The 25047-nt window shown below is 37.6% G+C and overlaps 2 protein-coding genes and 1 long non-coding RNA gene across 3 annotated transcripts; all 3 read right to left on the reverse strand.

Annotated features, from left to right (window-relative positions):
- Positions 1-4298: 4298 nt before the first annotated feature.
- On the reverse strand, positions 4299-5232 carry LOC137583544 (farnesol dehydrogenase). The gene is made up of 3 exons (XM_068298614.1): positions 4654-5232; positions 4446-4586; positions 4299-4382 (listed from the first exon to the last, which is right to left on the reverse strand). The coding sequence occupies exons 1-3, from the start codon at positions 5230-5232 to the stop codon at positions 4341-4343; spliced, it is 762 nt and encodes a 253-aa protein (XP_068154715.1). The 3' UTR covers positions 4299-4340.
- A 6226-nt stretch (positions 5233-11458) lies between these two features.
- LOC137583679 (uncharacterized) lies at positions 11459-12455 on the reverse strand. Its single transcript, XR_011033430.1, has 3 exons — positions 12194-12455; positions 12045-12128; positions 11459-11966 (listed from the first exon to the last, which is right to left on the reverse strand). It is a non-coding gene; the product is annotated as an uncharacterized lncRNA (long non-coding RNA).
- A 1696-nt stretch (positions 12456-14151) lies between these two features.
- LOC137583625 (uncharacterized) lies at positions 14152-14709 on the reverse strand. The gene has a single exon (XM_068298714.1). It carries the CDS (start codon positions 14707-14709, stop codon positions 14152-14154), a length of 558 nt encoding a protein of 185 aa, XP_068154815.1.
- Positions 14710-25047: the final 10338 nt, after the last annotated feature.

Below are 25047 nucleotides of genomic sequence, written 5' to 3' on the forward strand. Positions count from 1 at the left end.
AATTAATTTAATTAGTTTGTTGACCTAAAAACAAACCTATTGACGTATTATTCCATGTTTTGATGTGAATTTATTTTTCTTTCTCGTGTGGAGTGTGCTTCATCACAAGTGGGATTAAGATAGAAATTCTTATCTCGAAGTATCCTTCCTTCGCAAGATCCGCTGCCCAACCCTATGTGAGGTGAATCTGAAAAATTAATGCTTTCCCATTCGTTTCCCATTAACTTGACATATTTTTTGTTTTTTTGTTGGCGTATGAAGTATTTTTCTTGTATATTTTTAGTTTTATCTCTGTACCATAACGTTGAAATGATTAAAAAGTAATTAAACTATTGAAATGAAATACTCTTCCTATGCAGAGCTAGCGAGTGCTGGACGAGGAACGTCTGCTACCTATTAAAGTTTTCTCTCCGGGTGATTCTCGACAAAGTAGTGATAGCCCAACCTCCAGGGCAGAAGGTAATCCAGACTACGGGTCCAATTCACCGTGAAAATCGTAAATATTAAGCCAATTATCGATTTAACAACATAACGACAATTGAGCTTAACTTGCGAAAACAACCCCGGGTGATTCTTATATACATTGACAGCAGCCGGATGGGTTATATATCTGCCTTCCAAAAACTCCAATTGGTAACAGACTGGATCCCAGATCATAAACATTAGGAACTGAGTGCTTAAGTACAGCAACACCATTTCCAATACGTACTGCCATGCTCTGACTATGGTGGGCAAGTTGGCCACACGGAAACAATGAAGCCACATCACGGCGGACAGCAGTATCATGGTGCTTGGAATATCAGGGGGAGCAATACATCTGCCACAAGTTCCATTTCAGCAAATATGGAACGCCGCAGACAACCATTGCCGTCTTCAGTTCACAAATGTCACAGAGTCCGCTGGTGATGTACATGTTGCTAGATATAAAGGATTTTTGTTAAAAATATTAATTTAATTTATTTTTTTTTCCAAGAGACTTTTTTGTTGTGTGCTGTAGAGAATGTGTTAGATTATGATTTGAGTTGGGTACTGAGCGTATGAATATAGATTCCAGTGCCTACTTTGCTTTTGATTTGTGAAATTATTTTGTTTTAAACTGTCAGATGTATAAAGGATTTTTGTTAAAAATATTAATTTAATTTATTTTTTTTTTCCAAGATACTTTTTTGTTGTGTGCTGTAGAGAATGTGTTAGATTATGATTTGAGTTGGGTACTGAGCGTATGAATACCTATAGATTCCAGTGCTTACTTTGCTTTTGATTTGTTAAATTATTTTATTTTAAACTGTCAGATGTATAAAGGATTTTTGTTAAAAATATTAATTTAATTTATTTTTTTTTTTTCCCAGAGACTTTTTTGTTGTGTGCTGTAGAGAATGTGTTAGATTATGATTTGAGTTGGGTACTGAGCGTATGAATATAGATTCCAGTGCCTACTTTGCTTTTGATTTGTTAAATTATTTTATTTTAGACTGTCAGATGTGAAAATAAAATAAATGCAAACAAAAATGTTCTGGATCAGTATGAATCGATATACCCACATCCGTCTGTCCGCCATCTTAGAAGCTATTAGGATCAAACTTCATATTTGAGCTGCTTATAACCCGGATAAGATAAAGTAAGAAAATTGCTAGGATCGAACGACTATATCATATAGTTATATTGGAAAAATAGGTGAAAAAGTTAAAGTATCCTTATCAAATTTACTAATATGATTGTTTTTTATAGAAAACATCAGATCCCGAAATGTCCATCAGATCGGATAAATAGAAAACAAGTTACACTCGATATAAATTAGCTCTGCTTAAACGCTGCCGGCAGCGCTGCCAGCAGCCTATTACACTGTATTACGAATCAACAGAGCAAATGGATGTAAATGGATGCCAAACGCTGCAAATGATGATGAAAACACAAAATAAGACTAGAACTAATTTATGTCTGAAAGTCTTCAAAAATCCTCAAAATGTTCAGAGTTGTCAGACAAGAAATCAACGGAATACGAAATCGCAGACTAAAAGCAAAATCCAAACAATGAGGATTTGATTTGCTTTCATATATACTCAACCGATATGATTTGCTATTAAGAAACTCTCTGCTCTGTAGCTTAGTATCAATGCTGATGAGATCATAGTGTGCAAATATTTGTAGTTAATTATTAATTCAACACATTTTGTACTAGTAAAAATACTTATTTAACTTGAATAAGAAAAAGCTTTTCTTTCGCCCTTCTGTCCATTTCGTTTCTGCATCTTAAGGGGTCCTTACTCTGCCTTGGACATAAGATATAAAAAATGAAAGTTGGCACTCAATCAACTGAGTCATTAGATTACTCAGGTGTGGAGTTGAATAACTATGTATATGTGTTTGTGTGTGTGTGTGTGTAGTTCTAGTGCTTAAGTATTTTATGGACCTGTGTGATTGAAAGTAAGAATACTCGATGAGATTGTTCAGTATTTGTCTTCCTACCCATTAGCATAGTCGTTAGAGTTCTGGGGCGCACAGCTGGTGACATTTGCCTCAACATTCAACAATAAGTTAACAATAGTTGAAGCTTTTATTTAATTAAAATGTCATTACTCGTATTTACCCGCTGCCTGCTTGCTGACTGTCTGCCTGACTGCCTACCTTGGAATTGCCAAGTGTGGCCCAAAAACAGCGTTCCAAGCGTTGCCAACAAGAAACAACTATAGTAGCAGCAGCAGCAGCAGCAGCAGCCGAGTGCTCCGAGCTGAGGGGCTCATAGCTGCAATTAAAATAAAACAAATAAACATTGACTGGGGCACAAGGGATGAAGCGGAATGATGATGAGGAGGAGTTGAAGAGGATGGTGCATCCATTGAAAGGATGAGCAGAAGAAGAATGGGCCAACACTGGCATCACGCCCCCGCTTGAAACAACAGCAAATTGTTGCTGAACCAGAACCAGAACCAGAATCAAGCGATGACAAAGGTGAAGGCGTGCGCTGAATAACTGAATAACAGTATTCTTAGTGCTATTGTTGCTGTTGCTTTTTGATAAACAACAAATACTCAACGATGGCCTGAAACTGACGACCTTCACCTGGTAAACCAAGTAACTGAACCAGCGACTGGACATTTCACCATCCTCAAATGCAGTCTATTCCACAAAGTTGGTAGTTCTTACCTAGTTCTAAGTGATCAAGTCCTCACGACAGGGAGAAACGATATACGCATTCGATAGTTTCATCATGTTTCTCTCTTTTTTGAATCCTTGTAAATTTTCAAAGAGTTTTAATTGAATTGTTAAGGTTTAAGTAAATATGCCACAAAAATCATATGCAGATAACTTGGGCATCCTCGAACATGGCAAAATTCTTTGAATTTCATTTCAAATTCTAAGGCATTTAGCTTAAACCCAATGGGCAGACAAACAGACAGACACACACAGACACAGACACAGACACATCTGTGCTTCGTGGGGTTTTCCTTTTCTCTGGCCAGTCTTTTGTCATTGTTGTTTCTGTAATTGTTGTTGTTGTTGCTGGTGTGGGTGACAAACAGCTCATTGGATTGGTAAATGATCAACAGTTGTCCCAACACAGAAAACAAAGTTAAGACCGAAATCTTCTACCCTGCTGACCTATTCGCCAGTTGCCCCCAAACCGACAAACAAATTTTTTGGAACAGAATGTTGTATAGTTTTGGATCTCTTACTGTGGGAGGCTGGTGCCTGAAGCTGGCAATCCCTTTCCCTTTCCTGTTTTTGTTTCTTTTTTATCTCACATTCAAATCAGACTCGGTAGTTGTGAAAGCGGTATAGAAGTAGATGGATTGCCGCCTAGACATGGTGAATGGAACACGGAGCATGTAGCATGGTGCATTTCAGTCTAAGTACTTGGAGGCCATGTGACACACAATGAAAATGGATTAAAAGGATAAGTGGGCTGTAGCGAATGGGTCGTCATCGTAGCAATGTTGTCATCTGCTGTTACTCGTCCTCGTTCTCGTCCTCCCACTCATTGTAATCTTTCTTTGGTTGCCGGCCGTATGCTAATGGCGCCAGAGACTGCTCTTTGAACATCCAAAGCTGGTAACTGGTAACTGGTAACTGTGTAGCATGAAGATGGGTTTTCTAGTAATTGAATTAACTGGACTGAAAGAGTTTAGTTAAAGACTGGCTGGGCAAAGTCAGTGAACCCTGTTTTTCTTTGGGGACCAACAAAATTTCATTTTCCTTTATCCCAAAAAAAATGGACCTTTAATACAAATTCTGTGTAAATTTGTAACACAATTTCAGTTAATCTGACAATTGGCTCAAAGTTAACTAAGACATTGAAATGTTTCCCAATTATCGTTTTATTTCAATTTAATTCAGGTGATTTAAAATTTTTCACCCTGCGGCTTGATTGTAATATTGTGAACCTGGAGAAAACCAAAATGTAATTACTACTCATTCAATTCAGTGGGAAAGATTCGACGACTTACTTGTACATTTGAAGGTGTTCCAATGGTCCAGAGTACCGCATCGGCTATATCCTCCGATCTAAGCATGGGCATATGCTGCTTGATGACACCCTGAATTTGTTCGGGCAAAATATCCGTATCCACAATGCCCGGACTGATGGTCTGAGAAGACAGAAATCGGGGTTAAATAGCCGAATTATCAATCCATGTGGATCCATTAACTGCTTACCGATACTCGAACGCGGGTTTTATGACGTTGAAATTCCTGACGATAAATTTCATTCATGGCACGCAATGCGAACTTACTGGCTGGATAAATATTCAACGATGGCAATTGGGGTCCCAAATTGGGTACCTGGTGTCCGGCCACACTATTCACAATTACCACATGTCCCTCGGCCGAGCGTTGCCTCATCGATTGGAAAGCCTCGCGTATGCAATACATGCTGCCCATGATATTCGTTTGCAATGTCCTTTGCATAGGCTCTGTGTTATTCTGGCCACTCAATTCGGCGGTGGCAATAATGCCCGCATTGCTTACAAGTATATCGCAGCCGCCCAATTGGCGTTTAGCCCAATCGAATGCCTCGAGCACCTGCGACTCTTGCGTTATGTCGCACCTGACCGCATGCATGCGTTGCCTTTGCTCGTCCTTGGGCAATTCAGATCGCAGTTGTTCAACCAGCTCCTGGCGTCGGGCCAGCCCAACAACAACCAGACCGGCACCGACCAATGCCCTAGCACAGGCCGCTCCAATCCCAGAGCTGGCGCCACTAACTACCGCCACTTTGTTGCGCCACCGTTCCATGATGATTGACGACTGTGAATGTTTCAAAAATTGGTTTGACACAAACCAGCAAAACCAACAACTACAACATCTACAACAACAAGAAAACCATGAAGCCATAGAAATTGATATGCTAAGCTCTATTGATTCACTTACCAGAGTATCGAGTGGTGTTTTCTGTTTCCAGGCCTGCTGGATCTAATGCCTGGGGTTGAGGTGCTAATGTTGGAGTAGACCGCAATTGACATCACTTAATGAATGATGCAATGCTCCGGCAATTTTCGAAACATTTTTAATTTAACAAGCTAAAGATCTGTCCCATGGACTACCACTGGAATGTCAATAATGAGAAATTTATTGCAATTCCTAATTGTACTTCAGACAAGATAATAAAACTTGGAGACCAAAGATTAATGCTGTCTATCTTAAGAACTATAGCATACTTTTTTGGGTTAACAATTTTCTTCACATTTATCTGTCCATAACGAAAACTAAGCCAAGTTTCCAAATAATTGCCACAAAGTCGAAAATTTCATGGAAACAAATTGTAATTTAAGTTCAATAGACTTAAATTAGTTAGTCCATATATGTATGTATGATGATGATTAGTCAGCTCTTTTTCATTAGGAAATTGACGAGAAATTTTTATATACATATACTTTTGGGGATTCGATAAATATTATAAAAAGTGGATAGTTTTTTGTGTCTGAAAATCGTAAAGTATATCAAAATAAAGTGAAAAAGTAGACACTCAAAGATACTAACCATCCCGTTTGCTGCATTGAAGGTGTAAATAAAGGCTCGAATCCAACTTTATAATTACATTTGACTTTATGCCAAAAAATTTAGTGATTTGGCCCAGTGTTAAAATGTATTAATAATGTTTCAATTCATTTTCAGGCTAAAATCCTTAAGAAAGATTTTTATTAGTCCAAATTTCCTTAAATTCTTTAAAACAACAAGAAAAATAACGACTAAAAGTATGCAATAATACAAACATTTATAATTTTAAACAAATCGGAATAAAACCGTGATTCAATTATATAAATAAAAAAGTCAGAATTCTAATTTTTTCATACCTCCGACATTTAAATTGGAGTTTATGCCAAAAAACAACAAAAAAAAAAAATGAATTGAAATGAATGAAAATTTGCCCTCTAAAACTTCCACTACCCATTGCATACTTTTTGGGGACAAGTTTTTTCCCTTCAGGCGAAAAAACCATTAGGTTAAAGGTTAAAGGTTTAAGAACATTCAGTGAGGACATTATATTGTTTATCTCCCTGATGGGGTGAATGAATGGATGTGGAATGCATTTGTTTGGTTGCTCATACAGCAGCAGAGAAGTTGACCAACAAGAAGCAAGGGAACTGCCAAAAAGTTAAGTTCTTTGTTGCTCTTTGTTATATTCTTTAATTAAACTATTTCGGATGGTCACAAACACAAGGAGCTTAAGAAACTTAAACTACGAAAACATCATCATTATCGCTTGTGTTTAAACTTTGTGTTAAAGTCAATTAACTTTGTGCCTGAGAGCGAAACTCAAATGTACGAGTATGTGTTTGGCAGCAAACACAAAACGTCAAGTTTATCATTGTGAGAACTTGAAGGCATTCATCAGGTAAGTAAATAAACTTTTGCTGTCAAGTTGAGGTGATTAACTCAGTGCATAGCCCCCGCACTGCATTTCTGTATTTGCCCTTCTCTCTCCCTCTCCCACGCTTTCTCTTACCATTCCATTTCCACATAATTAACAGCGTCTATTTGCATAGAAGTAAATGTGGGCGTGTGTGTATGTGTGCCTGTTTAGTTATTTAGGAACAAAACTAAATAGCTTCTTGGTTGTTAAGATCTATCAAGTTACCTACCTACCTATGTACGTAATCAGCTATGTATATATGTATGTATGTGTGTACATATGTATGTACATGTGTCACAAAATACTTCAAAGTGCACGGCTGCACGATTTTATTGGAACAAGATTTATGGGCGCTGCTTAAATGTCTTACCTAACCTTACCTCTTACCTCTTTCGTCTTTCGTCCGCTTCCCCATATACCCCCCGTTTAGTCCTGGGCACGTGCTCTGACATCGTCTACAGTTTTCCTTCTCTGCCTTTCTGCCATTCTGCCAAACGATTTGTGCGGACTGTAAGTGTACATGATAGTTCAGAAGCTGCAGCAGCAGCAGCTACCAACAAAACGAAAAGAAGACACAAAAAAAGAATCCCGAAGAGCAATTTAAATTTCCAGCTCGTTTCCGTGTCAGACGAGCTTTGTGCCAGAAACAAATCAAAGTCTATACTAGGAGCCACTTACCTCCATAGTGTGTAAGTTGATGCTAACGCTAAGTACATTCCCATATTCCTACACATATCTGGTTAGTTGCTGTTGCTCTTTAAGTTAAGTTTTTACTAACTAGTTAATTGCACGATTTCAATGAGTTCATTCTCAGACTGTCACATTCAATGCCAGTCACTTTATTTTTTATTCCCCAAAAAAAGCCATTGACCCTCGAAGCTACAGCTTATACATAGAGCCAGATTCAGGAGAAAGGATTTTCCTTTGTGGTAACTAACAAAGGCTCAGAGTTCTTTAGAACTCTGAGTAAATGTGTGGGAAATAATCGTAGAATAAGCCAACTTAATATCAGATAAGACATCAATAAACGACTTTCTCACTTGGAAAGCATTTCACCACGAGTCTCGATAAAGGACCCCCTCTCTCTCTCTCTCTCTCTCTCTCTTTTGCTCTCTTAACTCGATTCAGTCTACCATATATGTATGTCCATGAAGAACAACAACATTTTGCAGGCCATTTAACTAAATATGTGAATATGCACACGATGTTCAAAACAAAAACAGATTTCACTTACGCATAATTAAATTTGACTAACCTCGAGGCAATACACTTAAAGAAATAGAATGCACCGAAATGCATCTAATTCAATTGAAAGATCACTAATCTTAATAGAAATGTTTGATTAGATTTCAATCTTTATTATTAACTCTTAACTACAAACGGAACTCTGGTGAAGATCTTGAAATCTTCTTTATGATTCGCAACTAGTTTTAACGCTTTAGTCACTCGCGGTTTCTTGTGTTTGGCCAGTGTACATAAGAGTTCATAGAACGAGTTTCGGTGTACACATGCAAAACAAATTATGTCTAATGTTGAATGCTTTTCCCCGCTTTCGCTTGCTCCCTCTGTATTCCCCTTCTATCCTGCCCCTTGTGCACTGAAATTTTCATAAACAATTTTTGAAAAATGTTTGAAATGATTTGGGCTCATTAATCTTTTTGAATGTTCACTCTCTCTCACACACACACACACATCCGCTTGGATTCTCATGTGTGTTTGAATATATTTTGCGGTCTGGCTTGGTTTCGCAAAAGTCCCTGCCCACACACACACACACACACACACACACACACATATTTCTGACAGCTTTAGTTTTTGGCAATTCAATTAGGCCAAGTTGAAAGCGCAGTGAAAAATTGTTTTTGTTTGGCCATACTGGGAAGTTTTTTGGAGCATCGGACTCCTTCAAAGAATTCAACCCTTGACTCTTGGCACTTGGCTCTTGCTGCTTGTCTTGTCCTTGTCTGGGTTATATGGCCCATCCATGCTCCAGCAATTAATCATTCCTTGGGCGCAGTTCGCAGTGGTTCGTCCTTGTCCTCATCTCCCACTTCATCTCCCCATCTCCCCAATCCTCATATTCTTATCCTCGTCATTGTCATCGTCACTCCAAACTCGTCACTCGTCGCCATTTCACAACTCATTTCCGCCATTTCTGTTAGCCGGAAACGCATCTACTGAACTTGATTTATGGCATTCAGATTAAAGAAAAGTAAGCAAAAACAAAATCATCAACCAAGAATAAAAGTGACAATGTTTGACTCTTGATCATAAAACCCTTTTTGGTTTCGTTCTGGCTTGTAGACATAAAAAGAATCCATCTACATATACTTTTACATATGCCAATCAAACTATGATGGATGCTAGGGAAAACCCATTGGAAAAGTTTGAGCAAATGTGAATAAAATCAAACACTAAAACTGAAACTTTTAAATCAATCTAAATTGCATTGAGACTCTACTTGGAATATATGTATATATACATTTAAAAGTTCTAGAAAAACTACACTCAATTAGTTGAGTCCCAAAGATTCTTCAATGGGATAAAAAGTTACAATTCAAATCGACCCCAAAATGTTTTTTTTTTTTTTTTTTGCATTTCGATTTTCAAATTTGGCAATCAATTAACGTATTTACAGCCCTGAGGCTTCAATTCGAATTTCTATTTATTTATTCATTTTTTTTTTTTTTTGGAAAAGTGACCAAACTTAATTTGAGCTAATAAAACCGCGGCTAAATTAAATATATACACACAATTTAGTTACGGCAAATTAATTTCGCCTATTTGTATAAAAAGATTTTAATAAATATTATAAATACATTTGGAAAATGTGCAACTTTATTGATTTCAATCAAAACAAAAAGGTTCAATGAAATTTTCAATTTTTTTCGCCATACAAGAGCATATGTTTGTTTGGGAATGGCAAACATAACGGTAAATACATTTGTTAAACAATTTCGGTTCGAGTCGGGTCAAGGAACATACGAGCCACATAACGATTGAACTTGAATTACCTGTGTGGCACAGCAACATAAACTTGATAACAGGATATGCCACAGCCGTCTGAAAGTTTATGCAGACAGACAACAAATGGAATATCCTTGAGAGTATCCATGTCTGTGCCTTCCTCTGATCCCTCAACTCAAGTAAAGTAAGGAATTTTAGCAATGTTTAGTGCAAAATTTAAGACGATACCCAACAATGGATCTCAATTAGAAGCAATGAGTATTTCAATAAGTAAGTCATTCGATTGTTCCTTGAAGGCCAATTAGTTTTAATTAATATACAAATATCCACCTGCAAGGACATCAACCATCAAAGTATCAAGCATTTTTCCCCTGAATCGTTTGAAATCTCATCAAAGTTAGCAACCTCACAGCAGATCTTCTTATAACGAACTAGCATGTACGAAAAAGTGTCCCCTTCCATATGATTAAGAGAGTGCGAGCGAGAGGGAATAACAGACGAGAGGAAATTGTTTACATTTGGTGCAATTGTTTTGTTATCATTTTTAACTTGAGGCCAAAGAAAATGTGAAAATTCTACAAGCTATAAATATCTATTTGGTATCTATGCCATTAAATATTTCAACTTGACTATTACTTCATGGACCTGCGCTATCAATTGTTGACCTTAGAAATTGAGAGAAATATAAACGCTGTTTCATGCTCATTATAACGTGCCCGTTGTTAGTCTGATAACCTTGCATTTCTGCAGCTCTAGAACCTGCATTGAATGCACAATTTTCAATGCAAATGAGAGTTGCAACGTTTCTTCTTCAATGCACAATATCATGCCCGCCCACTACTACTATTACAACAACGACAATGACGACGACGACGACGACGACGGTGGAGATGACGATGACTAGTAGGGTTCATACATACATACATACATACATACCTATGGTATATCCACCATGTTTGCTTTCATATTCCATTTACAGTTTTTATGCATGATTTATGCACCATTGTCCACAGCAGTGCGGCCCAGTGCGGCCGGCCCATTGCGGCAGTCAAAAGTTGCAGTTGTCGTCTCTGTAGCTGCTGCTGCTGCCCCATGAAAGCGAAACGGCAACGCCAACGCCATCAGCGGCACGGCCAATGCCAATGCCACCCACTCACGCTCTTCTTTCTGGGCTACATTTGGTTATGCTATTTAGCATACTATTTATCTACAGGCGTCGCCGTCTGGTTGCATGCTCCGGCTACTCTTTACCCACATTTGTATATATGTATGTATGTGGGTATGTATGTATGTATGTATTTCCCGCTTTTCGTTTTGGCTCTTATCAGCATTCACTTAACAAAACTCTAGAGAGTTATAGCAACAATACTGTTAGCGTGTGCACGATAAGTTTATTTCATATGGATATACTATTTGGTCGTGATTTCACAAAATGTTGGCATCTCTGACATGGATTTTTGTTTGCACTGTAGTGCAAAATGTACATATTCAGCTAGCTGCGGTTTTTACTGGACATTGGCCATTCGAATGCATATAGATAGAGTTTTCTGCTCGGTGATTTTTCATATGCAACTATTCATACTCGTACATTCACGTGAGTTATGCGACAAATATCTTTCACACACGTTTCACCGCACCTTCCCTGCGTTCCACTCCACTCCACTCCACTCGTTGCACTCTAGTCCAGCATACACACACATGCAGACGTAACAAACTCCCTACAATCTCCTGTGTGTCTCTGTGTGTGTGTGTGTGTGTGTAAGCTGTGAGGTTGCATTGTACAATTGTAATCTATGATTTGTGCTCTGCATTTGCTTGCCAATGCCATTGATTTTGGTCAATTCTAAGGAAAGGATATTTCTTCCTTCCTTCCTTACTTTCATTCCAACTTTGTTCATCCTTCCCATCCTTTCATTTTGCTTTCTGCTTTCTGTTTTCTGCCAGTTCTCTTGGTCCGTCCCATTGGCTTTTGTTTAGTAATGCAAAGTCACCATCAATATGCTACTAAATATAGCTTAAAGCTTTCAAGTTATTTATAAATATGGCAATTTATTTTCTCTCTCCTCTCATCTCCATCCATTCGTTAGAGTGCAGCTGTTGTCCTTTCGCTTTGAGCCCAAAAATAATTGCTAGCTCTCATGACTTATGACTTGCCGGAAAGTGAGAATAAGAACAGGTTCACTTCTAGCAGCCAGCAGAAAAGCAAAACAACAACATAAATAAATACCTGAATTATATTGGCAAGACTCCAGTCACGATGAGCCCAAAGCAGGTAAGTCCATTTAATAACAACTTCTAAACGATTAACTGACTAAATTAAACGATTTCAAGTCTCTTGGTTAGATCTTGGCACAGGCACAAGTACAATCTACTCACAGATTTCAGAAGGTCCTTTGTTTTAGATGTCAAAAGTTTATCTCTAAAGTAGGCCGAATATAGAGTTGCTAAAAATTAAGAAAGATATTTAACCAGACGTTAAACTAGCTATCGGCCTTGTATGATATGGTGGATTATAAATTGGGCTTAAGTAGACGCGTTGAAACTGCTTACAACTGAATGTATGTATGTACATTCAACTACTCCCTGAAGGAATCAAGGGAAAGGGAAAAGGGAAAGTTGATTTGACCCCAAGGAATAGTGTAGCTTATAAAAATCTATTCTATTTCAGGTATGCATATTTTTGTTGCCATTGTTTGCACCTGGCTAACTCAACCAAAATGCATTCGCACCAAAAACGTGCACCAGGAATTTCTTTTCTTTTTTTTTTTTTTTTTGTGCCACTCCTACTCCTACTCCTTTCTCTGGGTTGTTTTTCGGTCCTCTTTTCTCTTTTAACGTTGTGTGTGAGTGAGTGTGTGTGTGTGTGTGTTTTTTTTTTTTTTTTGATTAACTCGGAAAAAAGTTTTTTATGTGCTCTAGAGAAGGCACCACTTGAATGTTGAGAAGGAACTCATACATAAATCCAATTACGTTATATCTACTACATATTTCCTGTCTCTCTGTCCTCACACTTTTGTGGCATACCCATTCACCTCGAACAAGAACAAAGTTGAATGGAAAGAGATACACACACGAGACAAGTCGCAGTGCGTAACAAAGCAGCGATGACACAATCAAAATACCATTAAAAACCAAAAAAAAAAAAAAAAAAAAAGAAGAGAACTCTCCCAGTTCCATTGAATGAAGCTGCATGGACAGAAAAAAAGTCCATTTCGATAATAATTTCAAAGGACTTCAATTCATCAAATTTGTTATGTGTAAGCGTACAATTTTGGAATGTCTTTTGGTCTATAATGTTTCGTAAGCTCAATGGAATTTGTGTCTAATTTGAAAACCATCTAAACTGTATTTAAAAAGAAACTTCCTAGACCCAACTTAAGGCCACTTGGCTCATATATGCTAAGAAATACAAGAAGTTAAGAGAAGATTTATGCCATTTCCTAACTACTGAAACAATCGATAGGCATTTAACGTTTTCGATAGGAATACCTTATCGATTGAGCAGGGTTGCTTTGAAAATTAATTCAACTAGCAACACACGACAGAAACATCTGAACAAAATGGTTAAAAATGGTTCGAACAAAGTCTTTACCTTCCATTTTCTAAATGCACTAACAATTAGACTACTGTGGAATGTCTTCCATAGAACCTATTTGGCCCATACTTCTTACCTTTTTTACCATATTTAGATATGCCACAAGTACCTATGTACTTATAGCATCGCGGAGATGAATGGATTCTTGTGATCGAAATGTCTTTGCCTTTAAAAGCCAAACCGTCTGAAGTTATGCCCTTACTTATGAACGATACTCCTTAAAGGATAAGCAGACATAATGCATTCGAAGGACTTGCTATACAAAATGTATTTGAAGGAACGGTCTCATGCTGTTGCCCTTCCTTTTTGGAGATATAAGCCTATTCTTTTTAGATAATTCATTGTAAAAGTTATAAATTTGTCGTCAAAACTCAACTTGTTACCAAGGCCGCCTTCGATATGTTTCGCCTTTCGAGTGTGCTAGTTGTTAAATGTCACCAAATGTCGATAAAGAGATGAATATGCAAAAATTATTTAGTTTTCAATCTCGCCCTTAAATTGTATTAGGTCAAACTTTGGGAAAAGTGCCTAAATGCATGGACTACTAGCCTTGGCTAGTTCCAAGTACTAGATTTGTACTATTTTACCCTTAAAAGCAGACCGATCGCTTGATCCGCTTTCTTAAAGTTCAAAACACGTTTTACCTTACTTGTTCGGCGGTAATCCATATATTGCGTATAATTTTAATATCATAACTTTCAAAACTATTTAATTTAATGAAATGCTGAAAATATCCTTCTTAGCGTGCACGACGCTTGGGACGGGAACGGGTCTTCGATGATGAACGGGCGGGTGTTGGATTTCTCCCAGTGTGCTTGATTTTCGGCGCCTGTTTAGAACTGGGGAATGTAAAGCTTTGCCATAGCTGCACGTAATCCATAAAGTGGATCAATCTTATTGATTTGTATGTAATCAGGAGGGCAACTGTCATCTTAATGATAAATATGGTATTACGATTGAGGAAAACCGACGAAGTCCCTTGATGCGAAATCGTTTGGTCCTCCAAGATCGCCAAGGCAACACAAAAGTGCTCCCAGATCAGCGCCATAACGATTTGATTTCCCAAATAGTACAGCACGATATCCAGACACATCTGCCAAATATTTTGCACTGGACCTATAACTTCCACCCGGATGAAGTGCAGCAACAGGACAGTCGAGAAGGTAATCAATGTAGACGACAGATCAGCTGGGTGTTTCATTGGCCACAAGTTTCCATTCACCACAAACAGTCCCACGCAGCAAAGAAGCGCTGCGTTCAGCTCCCAAATATCCCTTTCAGTGCGTACGATTAACATTTCGAAATAATGAAAAACTTAGAAATTTAAAAATTTATCAAAAAGTATGTATTCCGTATCCGTATGTGTCTGACTTGTAACTGAACTGAATGGAGTACAGCATTGGCTCATGGACAAAAATTCGATTGTCAAGGCCTTCTAGATCAGACTAAAAACACAAAATTTGTTTTAAAATTGTCAAAACTTTATATTCCTCAGATCTGGTAACATTGTGATTTCAAACTAATAAATGGTCAGTCTATGGCAAGAACACAAGATACAAAAAATATTATCATAATATTGATTTTTTAAACAATCTAAAGAGCATTGTTAAACTGGTCAGAAGTCGAATCCCTTAAGTAGGCTTTGTAAGAAATATGTCAGAATATTTAAAAAATAAAAATAAATACAAACCTCTTTTGATAAACAGGGGTCCGGGGGTAACCATGTTCGGGCCCCCTACTTCACTTCAAATAAATCCGCTATTTTCGACTGTGATGTATCGCGGGCCCTTCTGAAGACTGCGGGCCCGGGGCAAAACCCACCCGTCTCCCCCTTCCTCTCGGTGGCCCTGTACATACATATGTAAATTAAAAAATGAGGCTAGTGGATTCCCTCCCAATTTTTTTTCGAAAAGGACTAGGCACTCTAAGGAGACCTTAAAGATCTTCATTTATAACTTTTTTTTGTTATTAAATTAGATTTTCAATTTGAACCTCTTCTTTATTTAAAATTATGCTTTTATACCCTTGCAGACGGTATTAGACAATTCGTCAGATGTACAAACATCTCAGAGGGAGACGTTTCTAGATACATATATTCTTGATCAGCAGGAGAAGCTGAGTTGATAGAGTCAACTCGTAGAAAGTTAACAATTTGTAACCTACGTGAGATAATGAATGGCAATCCAATTTAGTTCTATACGAAAAATCGCTGAATCGATCGCTGAGTTGATTATGATACATCAAACCCTCGAATGTCATGAAGTTCGCATGAATAGAACACAAGGTTCGCTCTGCTAAAAGGCTACCTACACACACATGCAGACTGATATAAAAGTAAGTGTCAAGAAGGCGAAGAAGACACCGAAAAAGAGTTTGAGACATTCCAAGTTTATGTGAACTCCTTTGGTCAATACAGTTCGATACAGTCATGTTAGTAGGGGCCAAAGGCTAACTAAGTAAACGAGTAGGCCGTGGGATAACACTCAAGTTCCTTTTTTTTTATCACAATAATGTTCAATTGAGATAACCTGAACTCACACATGGCTTAATCGCCAACAGGACGACAATTGATAACGGGCGGCTGCTGTTTTTGTATTTGCTTTCTGCATATATGCATAAGATACAAGTAGATATAGAGAGCAATTATTGTAAAGCACTCTGTTAGCTGCTTGGCCTAAATTTAACCATAAAATGCACATAAAAATATCATCATTTTTATCCTTGGATACTAAATAATTTTCATCTATGCAAGCATTTTATGTTTCATCCATTTGACTCTCTATCTTTTCTTGTATTCCCTCGCTCTTTACTCAGCCAGGCAAGTTTCTTGTTGTTCTTGCCATTGTTATTGTTGTTATTGTAGTTGTTGGTATAGTTGCAATGCATTTTTGCATTCCCCCAAATGATTTTGCAGAGGCCACTCACCCTGAAGGACCAAAAAAAAGGCAAAAGCTAAAACTCAACTGTCATTTTTGCATTGAAGCGCATTTCAGTGCTTGGCTGTGTGTGGGTGTGGGTGTGGGTGTGGTTGATGTGGATGAGGGAAAGGAAAAACGGTGGGGCAAAGGCAACTGTGCACTCTGTAAGGGCTAATGGCATAAATTGTTGTTGTTGGTTTTCTTCTTGACTGACTTTACGTACCCAAATAGTTTCCAATGGGTTGGGAAACATTTCTCAGTTTCAATTTCAATACGAAACCAGAGAAAATGGGAAGTACACATGCAGCAATACCCTTGAACAACTTTAATCCCATGATAAATCGGTGCAAACTTCAACCAAGTAATAATTTTGGAGAAAAAAAATCTCAATTCATAAACAAATTCTTTACAAAAAGGCCTCTAGGAATCACTTCCATATCTATTGACAATCGAAATACCCTTTGTTAGCAAGTGTATATTGGATGAGGGAGACTGGGGGAGACTAAGGCCATTAGCTAGATACAAAACTAATAGAGTTCTGAGCACAGGAAGAGATATTCCAGAAAATAATGAACTGAAAATAAATTATGAATTTTCCCCTTAAGTAGAAAAGTCAAAGGTAACTGCAAGCATTTTCCAATTTAAAGTACAGTAAACGATACTTGTATGTGTAAAGTTGTTTGCTTGTTGTTCTCGTTGTTTTGCGTCATTGTTCCACTAGTTTGATTGATTGATTGATTGACTCTCATTGATTGATACTCAAACTTTTCATATAAACGTCTCCTTCATTGTCTTTCTCTAGCTCTCTATCTCTGTTCTTCTCTCCCTCTATCCCTCGCTTTTGGTGTGTGTCTGTGTGCCATGAAGGCTTCCTTACAGTATGAACATGGTCGTTATACAGTGGTTAAAGTAATTTAATACATCGTTTATTGTTGATACCTAATACTAAAATGTTCAACTTTGATTGTGGAGATGGTTACGGTGCTAGAAGCTTAAATTTATTTATGCCATACAATACCAATGTTTGCCATCGATCAATAACGAAAATATTTATCAATCTTTGATTATATTAAAAACGTAAACGAAAAGCCTTGCCGCTTAATTCAAAAATGTAGACCTAGTTTTTAAGTTCAGTTAACTTAGACAAGGGTTTGAACCTTGGCAACTTTCGGCTTAGACGAAAATTACATCCATCTGGGATTGAAACCCGTTGGTGTTCCTTGGGTTGATTCAGTAGACTAAAGGACTGGGCCCAACTCATCTACGAAGGACTGCATGCCACAATTATTATTTTGTTTCAGTAACAATAACAAATAGATAGATAATAGATGATCTGGTTGTGGTTCACCTAAACAAAGAATTGAATTGAATATAATTATATTGTACATCAATCTTTATTGTGTTACGCATCGAAATTTGAGGACTTTGCTTAAAATTTTTGGAAGTTCTCAGTTTATCCTTGAATGGAACCAAAGATCGTCTGGTTTACTTGAAGGCGATAATGTAAGTCTTTGATGAAATGAGTTGGTCCTTTTTGGAGTCCGCTTACGATAGTCTTGACTTAGAGATGAGATCAGCATTGGAGTGAAATATTTGTCCTGTTTTGTTGTGGAGAAGGTAGAGGTATTTGGCAGCTTTACTTCTAGACTAAATATTCTGGCATTACATAAATGGATGAGCAATTTCGAGCTTGAGAATAACTTGCTATATGATGATTGATTTTTGTGCAATTTCATAGTTCGAATCATAATTTTTGTTGGCGATCTAAGGACACTGTGGCAAACAAAGGGATAAACCAACTTGACAACAACTTTTTCCCACACATTGTGGCAAAACTACATACAATACATGCAATCGTAATTGTTCTACCTATGAAATGTTGTTGTTGTTGTTGTTTTTGTTGGTGGTGGTGGTAAAAAGTCTATCCTACATACATATATGCACACGAATTTCTGTGGTCACAAAACAAGAGTAAAAATCACAAGAAATACAAAAAGCAAAAAAAAGAGCGAATGATTTTTGAAGGCGAATCGATGTCTCTTTTGCCGTCATTTATATGTGCAGAAGGGATAGAGCGAGCGATTGGAAATGTGAGGGGAGAGGGGGAGGAAGGATAAAAGTCATCACACGACATGCTATCGTGGTATACAGATTAACCTCTAGAAGGGAACGGATAATGGGAGTGAGAAAGGAAACAGAGTTGCACAAGCTTCCATGACGATGAAATTGCTCAATTTTTCGTCTAGTCATTCGCTGCTTGCTACATAACAAGTGAACGGAAGTTACACTTGAAGCGAAAACTAATTTCATTTCATCAGAAATTTCGACTTGAACTTTTACCATTTACTTTACGCTCTCTACGTGCTATCGTTTAGTCTGACCACGCCCACACCTACACAGACACACACCCACACCCCGCATACTTCATGTCAGTATGCACACAACAAGAGTTTATTGGTTTGACTTTGTCGATGTGATGTTTCGTCGTTTGACTGGATTCCAAAAAAGAGAAAACACAAAAACCAAAAAAAAAAAAGACAACAAGAAACAAAAAAGGTTAAAATGAATATGTTTGAGGGTTACGCATCATGACCTTTCCCCCACACAGATCGACGGCTGTCTGATAGGGCTATAATGAAGTGATCTAGGAAATTGACGGTGCATGGAAGGATTGAAAGTTTCGTGAAGCACTTGCCGATTACTCACATGGAAAATTTCAGTTATTCCGCCACATTATCGTTCATTTCCCAAACATTTAGCAGGGAATCCTAAACCATAGGTTAGTCCTGGGATAATAAATATTTGTATGTATGACCAATCATGCTACCCCTAGCGGTGTCGCAGTCTCTGGATGTGGCCCTGGCCGTACCTGTACCTGTTCCTTACCGCAAAGTGAGCAACAGTGAAATTTGTTGCCATTTTGTCAAGGACACTTTTGGCAGGGCAGAATGGCAATGGCGAAACGACGAAGGTAAAGCAAGGACTAGCGACTGTGTCGCCTTTGTGTGGATTCGTCATTCGTTTTGTCGCATAACGACTTTTCGGTTCATTTATTGCTCAAGTGATTGGCGATAATTCGCCGCGGGATTCGCGAAACCAGGTGAATCGAGAGCGTGAGTCTAGCTCGCCGTCATTCACCTTGAGTGAATTCTAAAGTAGTTCTTGTGACTGTGCTGAAATTTAGTTTACTAGTTTATGACTAATGAACATTACGGGCTAGAACAAAATAAGAGTTATTGGCTGCTTTAAAAAACTAACAGATCACTTGGAGGCTGAACAATATTGTCGATTGCCTGGAGCCTTAATTTCAAAACTAAGGACAATCTGTTTAATGTCTGGGATTGATCTTGTTGTTGCCATTTCTCTTCACAGATTAAGTTCATGGGTTTTTTTTTGTGTCCAGAAGCCACTGAAATTGACTGAGTCAAATTATATCATCCTCTTCTTTGCCTCTTGCCCTTCTCCATGTTGCTTTCTTCGTCTTGTTTGTTGGGTCATCATTTATCATTTTCCGGTTTGGTTTGGTCTTCATCTTGGGCTTTGTGTCAAGTGTCAAGTGAATTATGTGCTGTTAAATGGATTTCATTTCGGGCATCATAAATATGAAGAGAATCGATTGCCTTGTAATTGTCATAATTAACACACACGCACACTCAACCCGATAGGGAAGTGGCTGCTGGTAATGGTAATGAGGGGTGGAGGGGGCTGCAACGCTGGTAATGGGCCAGACATCCTGTTGTTATCCTGTTGCCTGTTTGTCATCTGTTTACTGTTTGCTTAAGACAAAAGGCTTACGCCATGTGGTTGTCCCTTCGACCCACATAAATCTTACTGGGTCGCAACCCAAAAACAGAAAAACAAAAAAAAGGAAGGAAAACAGGGAAAATTTAATTATTTTTCAATCAACAAGCAGGCTTCTTTCCATTCCGTTTCTCTAGCCTCCTCTCCACTCTTCGCCTTTCCTTTCCTCTGCCCGTATTAACTTTGAGCTATGCGCAACCAAAATTTAATGACAGTTTAGTGACAGACACACAAAAGACCTGGGAGCGCAAAATAAAAGACAAAAAAAAGGGATATATATAAAATAAAAGAACAGAGAAAACACTACGACGATAAAGTGTAGACAAACTACTGCTGCATTTTCATTGAAGCCCTTAGGTATGCGTTCCCTTCGGCACTTGATACTCTCCCTGCATCACCATGTACGTACTTCCGACTGACATTTTAATTAAATCCCTAAAACGAGAGTTGCCTTTCTCTTTCACCTGTCCCTCCCTCCCTTTCTCTCTCTTTCTCGCACTCTCTCTCTCTGTCTCTGTCTCACACTCTGTCATGTATCTTTGACTTGTAGGTTGCATGTGCACCATGTGCGGTGCCATGTGATGTTGGCTTCAGTTGGCTTCGCATCGGTATGCAAGCTCAATTCTCAACCCTCAACCTCGGAGATAACTCTGTCAGCACCTATATAGCAAATGGCTTTGAATCCTGAAGCCTGTTGCGTCTGGCAATTAGATTTGCCCCTTGCAAAATATGAAAAATTCACAATTTGTAGCAGGAAGGCATTCATCTTAGACACCTTTAGCATTTTGTCATATGGAAACATTTTCTCTCTCAAAAACTCATTAATCAACATTAGACATTAGAGGAAATTCATTGAAAACACAAAAAGACCAGAAGCTGAAAGGAATTACTATTTGTGGGAACCTCTTTTTAGTCTCATACAGCCTTCTCATTTCATTTCTTTATTGAAGTTTTGCGCTCAATAGTATGCTATACTTTTGCTTTCTTATACAGTAACTCAATGTTTTGATCTAGAGCCTAAGCAAAACTCCTTACTATTAGAAATAGGATCAGTTCAGTAAATGAAGATTGGGTTAAATTTCTTTCACCTTGTCTTTAGTGAGAAAGGAAATGTGTGCTGTTGTCTTGTGTTAGGCTAGTTAGTTGGGTCAAAACTGAGCAGGTGGTAAGTTAAGAACATACTTAACTACGCCTCTAATTTAACATCAATATGTATGCATTTCCAATTGAATGCTTCAACGCCGACCGAATACGTGGATGTTCTATAATCTAATCCCAGAGTTCAATCTATGTTGGTGCGTTATCAAAAAATCAGTAAGTCTAGAACCGAAAAGTAATTAGAATCAATTGACCCTGAACGAAATGCTTTTTCCAATTGACCTGTTTTAGCTCTCACTCTCGCTGACTATTTGAGATAATATACCTTAAATACGTTTACACCCACGTTGGGCGCCAATTTCAATTGTGTGAATGTGAGTGTGTGTGTGTGCGTGTGTGTGTGTGTGCGTGTATTAAATAAATAGACATCGAAAAAAGGAACATATGGATGAGCAATATGCCTTTAAAATGCAATAAATTTGTAGAAATATTGTTGTTATGACCAAAATGTTTCATTTATGGTTGATTAGAGAAGGATACAGACCAACAAACCGATAGAACGACACACAATCGGACATAGAAGGACAGACACACAATTGGCCTAATAAAAGGAAAGAAGGTGGAAAACGGTGTGAGAAGTATTTTCAATAAACGAAAAAAAAAAAAAAAAATGTTCTAAACAATTCCAATACAATATATGTATGAATATCTATATGGATATGTATATATATTTTTAGTATAACAAAAATATTTCTCTCTACATTTTCAACTCATTGAACAATCGAGTTGGCAGACCCCTTGCCTTGCCTTTCCCTTTCTTTGTGTGCTTCCTTCCTGTTGTTGTATTCTTGTTGTTTCCTTGTCCGTCTAACTGGACCTTTTGTTTGCATGCTTCTCTCTCTTTATTACGGAGTATTTTGTAGGCCAAAGCCATATTGGGTTTGTGTGACTTCGATTCGATTCGATTCAATTCTCTGTGTGTCCGAGGCATATAAAATTCGCATCATTGATTTCTATCTTCGTTCAAAGCTCATTAAACAAACGGATAAAGTTGAACAACAGCAAAAACAAGCACTAACCAAAACAATGATCAGTCAGGCAAGTCATGAGTCAAAAGGGCCCCCCAGACAATTCAAAAGCAACGGCATTTGTGTCAAGAAAAGCTGGTTAAACAATTTGGTCAACTGACATCGGTTAGAGTAGACGATATAAAATTTAATTTCCTTTATGTTTTCATTGTAGTTTTCTCTTCTTTTATAAAACTGTTAGGCATATGACTTGATGATTATTATGGCAGAGAATTTGAAAATAGAGTAATCTCTGAAAATTCATTCAAACTAAATTTAATTTTCAAAAATTTATGAACTTTTTGCTGTGAATTGGGAAAACAGCTTCTATCATAAGCTGGCAACGCAATGAACAAAAAAAAAAAGAAGAGTGTTAAAAAATGGAGAATTTGCATTTCATTGATTAAGCAAATTGAAAACTTTTTACACCTGGATCTAAACCAGTTACCAACTAGAACCCATCAGCATCAGAATTTGCAGTTGCAGTTACGAGTTGCTGCTACTGTTCGTGTTGTTGTTGTCGATGTCGATGCTGTTGTTGTTGTTGTTGTTTTTTGCCGAGACTTTTCTTTACTTTTTCAGGGTTTTTGGCTTTTGGGTTTTGAGCTAACAAAACTGATCCTGGACGAGGTAAAAGTTATTATACTCACAGCACAATTGAAAAGACACCCAAACTCAAACTCAAACTCAAACCTCGACCCAGACCGAGACCGAATCTCAAATCCCAAACACACGCATACCAACAACCCACTGTCTTTCTATCGCTTCGGTTCCCCTATCCCTAGTTTGGTTTGTCAAACTTTTTTTTTCCACACCACCGTCCGCCAACTCCTCTCCGCCTGCCAACCCCGCCAACGCTGAACGAATGAATAAGCTTGAAGCTCTATACCTGGTCGGTCTATGGTTGGAAGAGGAAACCGGGCAGGGCAGGGCAGGGCAGGGCAGGGCAGGGCAGGGGATGATAGCATGTTGGAGAATTGGTCAGACTTTTGTTTGCTTTTTGCCACTCCAAGTGTAAGTTATTAAGCGAGTTAGTTTTTCGGATTTTCCTATCAAATTTATTTGTTGTACCCACATAGTTTGCCCTCTTCATTCCACCATCCCACTTTCTGTTCATCCCTCCCCCATGTCTCTTGCGCTTTTGGGTCTGTCTGTGGTGTATGCATAGAACTAAAAGCCAACAACAAAGTGCTGTTAGTTAGTCCACAGCAAGGTCTGAAATGTGTGAAAAAGATTTGGAAAATTTAGTGGTTATACTATGTCCCAAGTACGTGGTGTATAACTCTAGTAATAAGATTTGTATGCTCGCTAATTTACACAGTTCAGTTGTCTTTTATATTTCATATATACAATTGGTCACACGAATCAATTTCAACGAGATTGTCTTAATTCGTTTATTACCAGAACTTTTATTTGCTTTAAATTTGAAAATCCATCGATAATTTTCATGTGAGAACTTGTATTACTTTCAATGAGATCTCATATTTCCGAATCCTAGTTCGAGTTCAACTTGATGTCAGTTCCAAATGAGTTGAACTCTTCTCTATTTGTTTTCGTTTCACTAACAAATACCAGATACTTTGTTTCAGAGCACTTGTTTCATTCCTTAATAGCTTGTTTTTCAAGCATCAACTGAATACATTTGAATGAGTTCGTTCGGTTAGTTGCTTTGTGAATGTATTCGTGCAATGTTCTAGTTTCAATGTTCTATAAGGAGCTTCAATAACACAGGCCGACATTTTTGAGGTCATGAAAAAGTGTTTGAAGTTCAGTAGGTCTCCTATAGTAATTGGGGGCTGCTAATCACGGCCCTGTACTTAGTTTTTCTCCATCACGTCAGGATTTCGAAAAAAATGCGTTCAATTTATTCAAAATGACCTAATTTGCAATATATTTTTCCATGATATAAGCATAATATTGTACTAAAAACATTATTATTTTATCCTATTAATATATTAGGCTTGATTAAAAAGGAATTTACAAAATATCAAAGAGTTATTTCTTTGTTATAATGGATAATATCTTACACTTCGGATATAGTTCTATAATGAGTAAAATTTCAACCAAAAAGTATGCTATAGGGATTTCAAGAATTGTCTGCTTTTAAATTTTGAAGAATTGTGGAAATTTGCTGCGTCTTACAAATTGTTTATTTATTAGTGTGTAAAAAGAACTAATTTTCTTACACAAAATATTCTAAAATCCGTAAAAAAAGTTGAAAATTTTTGTTTCAAACTTTCTATAGTATACTTTTGGGGTGCCTATTTTTCAACCCCAGATCTCCAGATTTCACAAAATCTAGACGTGATGGACAAAAACCAAGTATGCTGTTAGAATCAGCGTACCCGAATTAGTTAAGAACACCTCTCAAGTTAACGTCAGCAAAAATCATGTCGGCCTGTGTAATCATTCTCTTTTTCTAAGGTGCCAAATGAATTCTTTTCATAGGAATTCTTAAATATGGTAGCAAATAGTTATCCTTTTTATCTCCATACTTTGATGTTACCTACACAAGAATAACTCTTAATTAAAGGTATGCCTCTCGATAAGCTCCTGTTTCTTAGAAAGAAGCTGTGAATCTTTTAAGTTTATGCAGTTTTCGTTTTGTAAGTAAACAAAGCCTCTATGTTTAGCCTGAAGTAAATTTACAATTTAACAAACACCGATGATCGATTGAATTGATAAGTAGAAATGACTTCCCTTGCCCTAGAAATTTCATTACTTAGCCAAAAAATGAAAACAGGGAGAGAA

The sequence above is a fragment of the Drosophila tropicalis genome, unplaced genomic scaffold (genome assembly GCF_018151085.1).
Source record: "Drosophila tropicalis isolate 14030-0801.00 unplaced genomic scaffold, ASM1815108v1 contig_867, whole genome shotgun sequence".
Lineage (NCBI taxonomy): Eukaryota > Metazoa > Arthropoda > Insecta > Diptera > Drosophilidae > Drosophila > Drosophila tropicalis.

What these genes read in the sequence shown, in the direction of transcription:
- LOC137583544 (XM_068298614.1), bottom strand. Translation starts at nt 5,232, where the DNA reads ATGGAACGGTGGCGCAACAAAGTGGCGGTAGTTAGTGGCGCCAGCTCT. An exon ending in AAACCCGCGTTCGAGTATCG is followed by an intron (nt 4,587 to 4,653) that starts GTAAGCAGTTAA and finishes CTGTCTTCTCAG; the next exon opens with ACCATCAGTCCGGGCATTGT. An exon ending in GAACACCTTCAAATGTACAA is followed by an intron (nt 4,383 to 4,445) that starts GTAAGTCGTCGA and finishes GGTTTTCTCCAG; the next exon opens with GTTCACAATATTACAATCAA.
- LOC137583625 (XM_068298714.1), bottom strand. Translation starts at nt 14,709, where the DNA reads ATGTTAATCGTACGCACTGAAAGGGATATTTGGGAGCTGAACGCAGCG.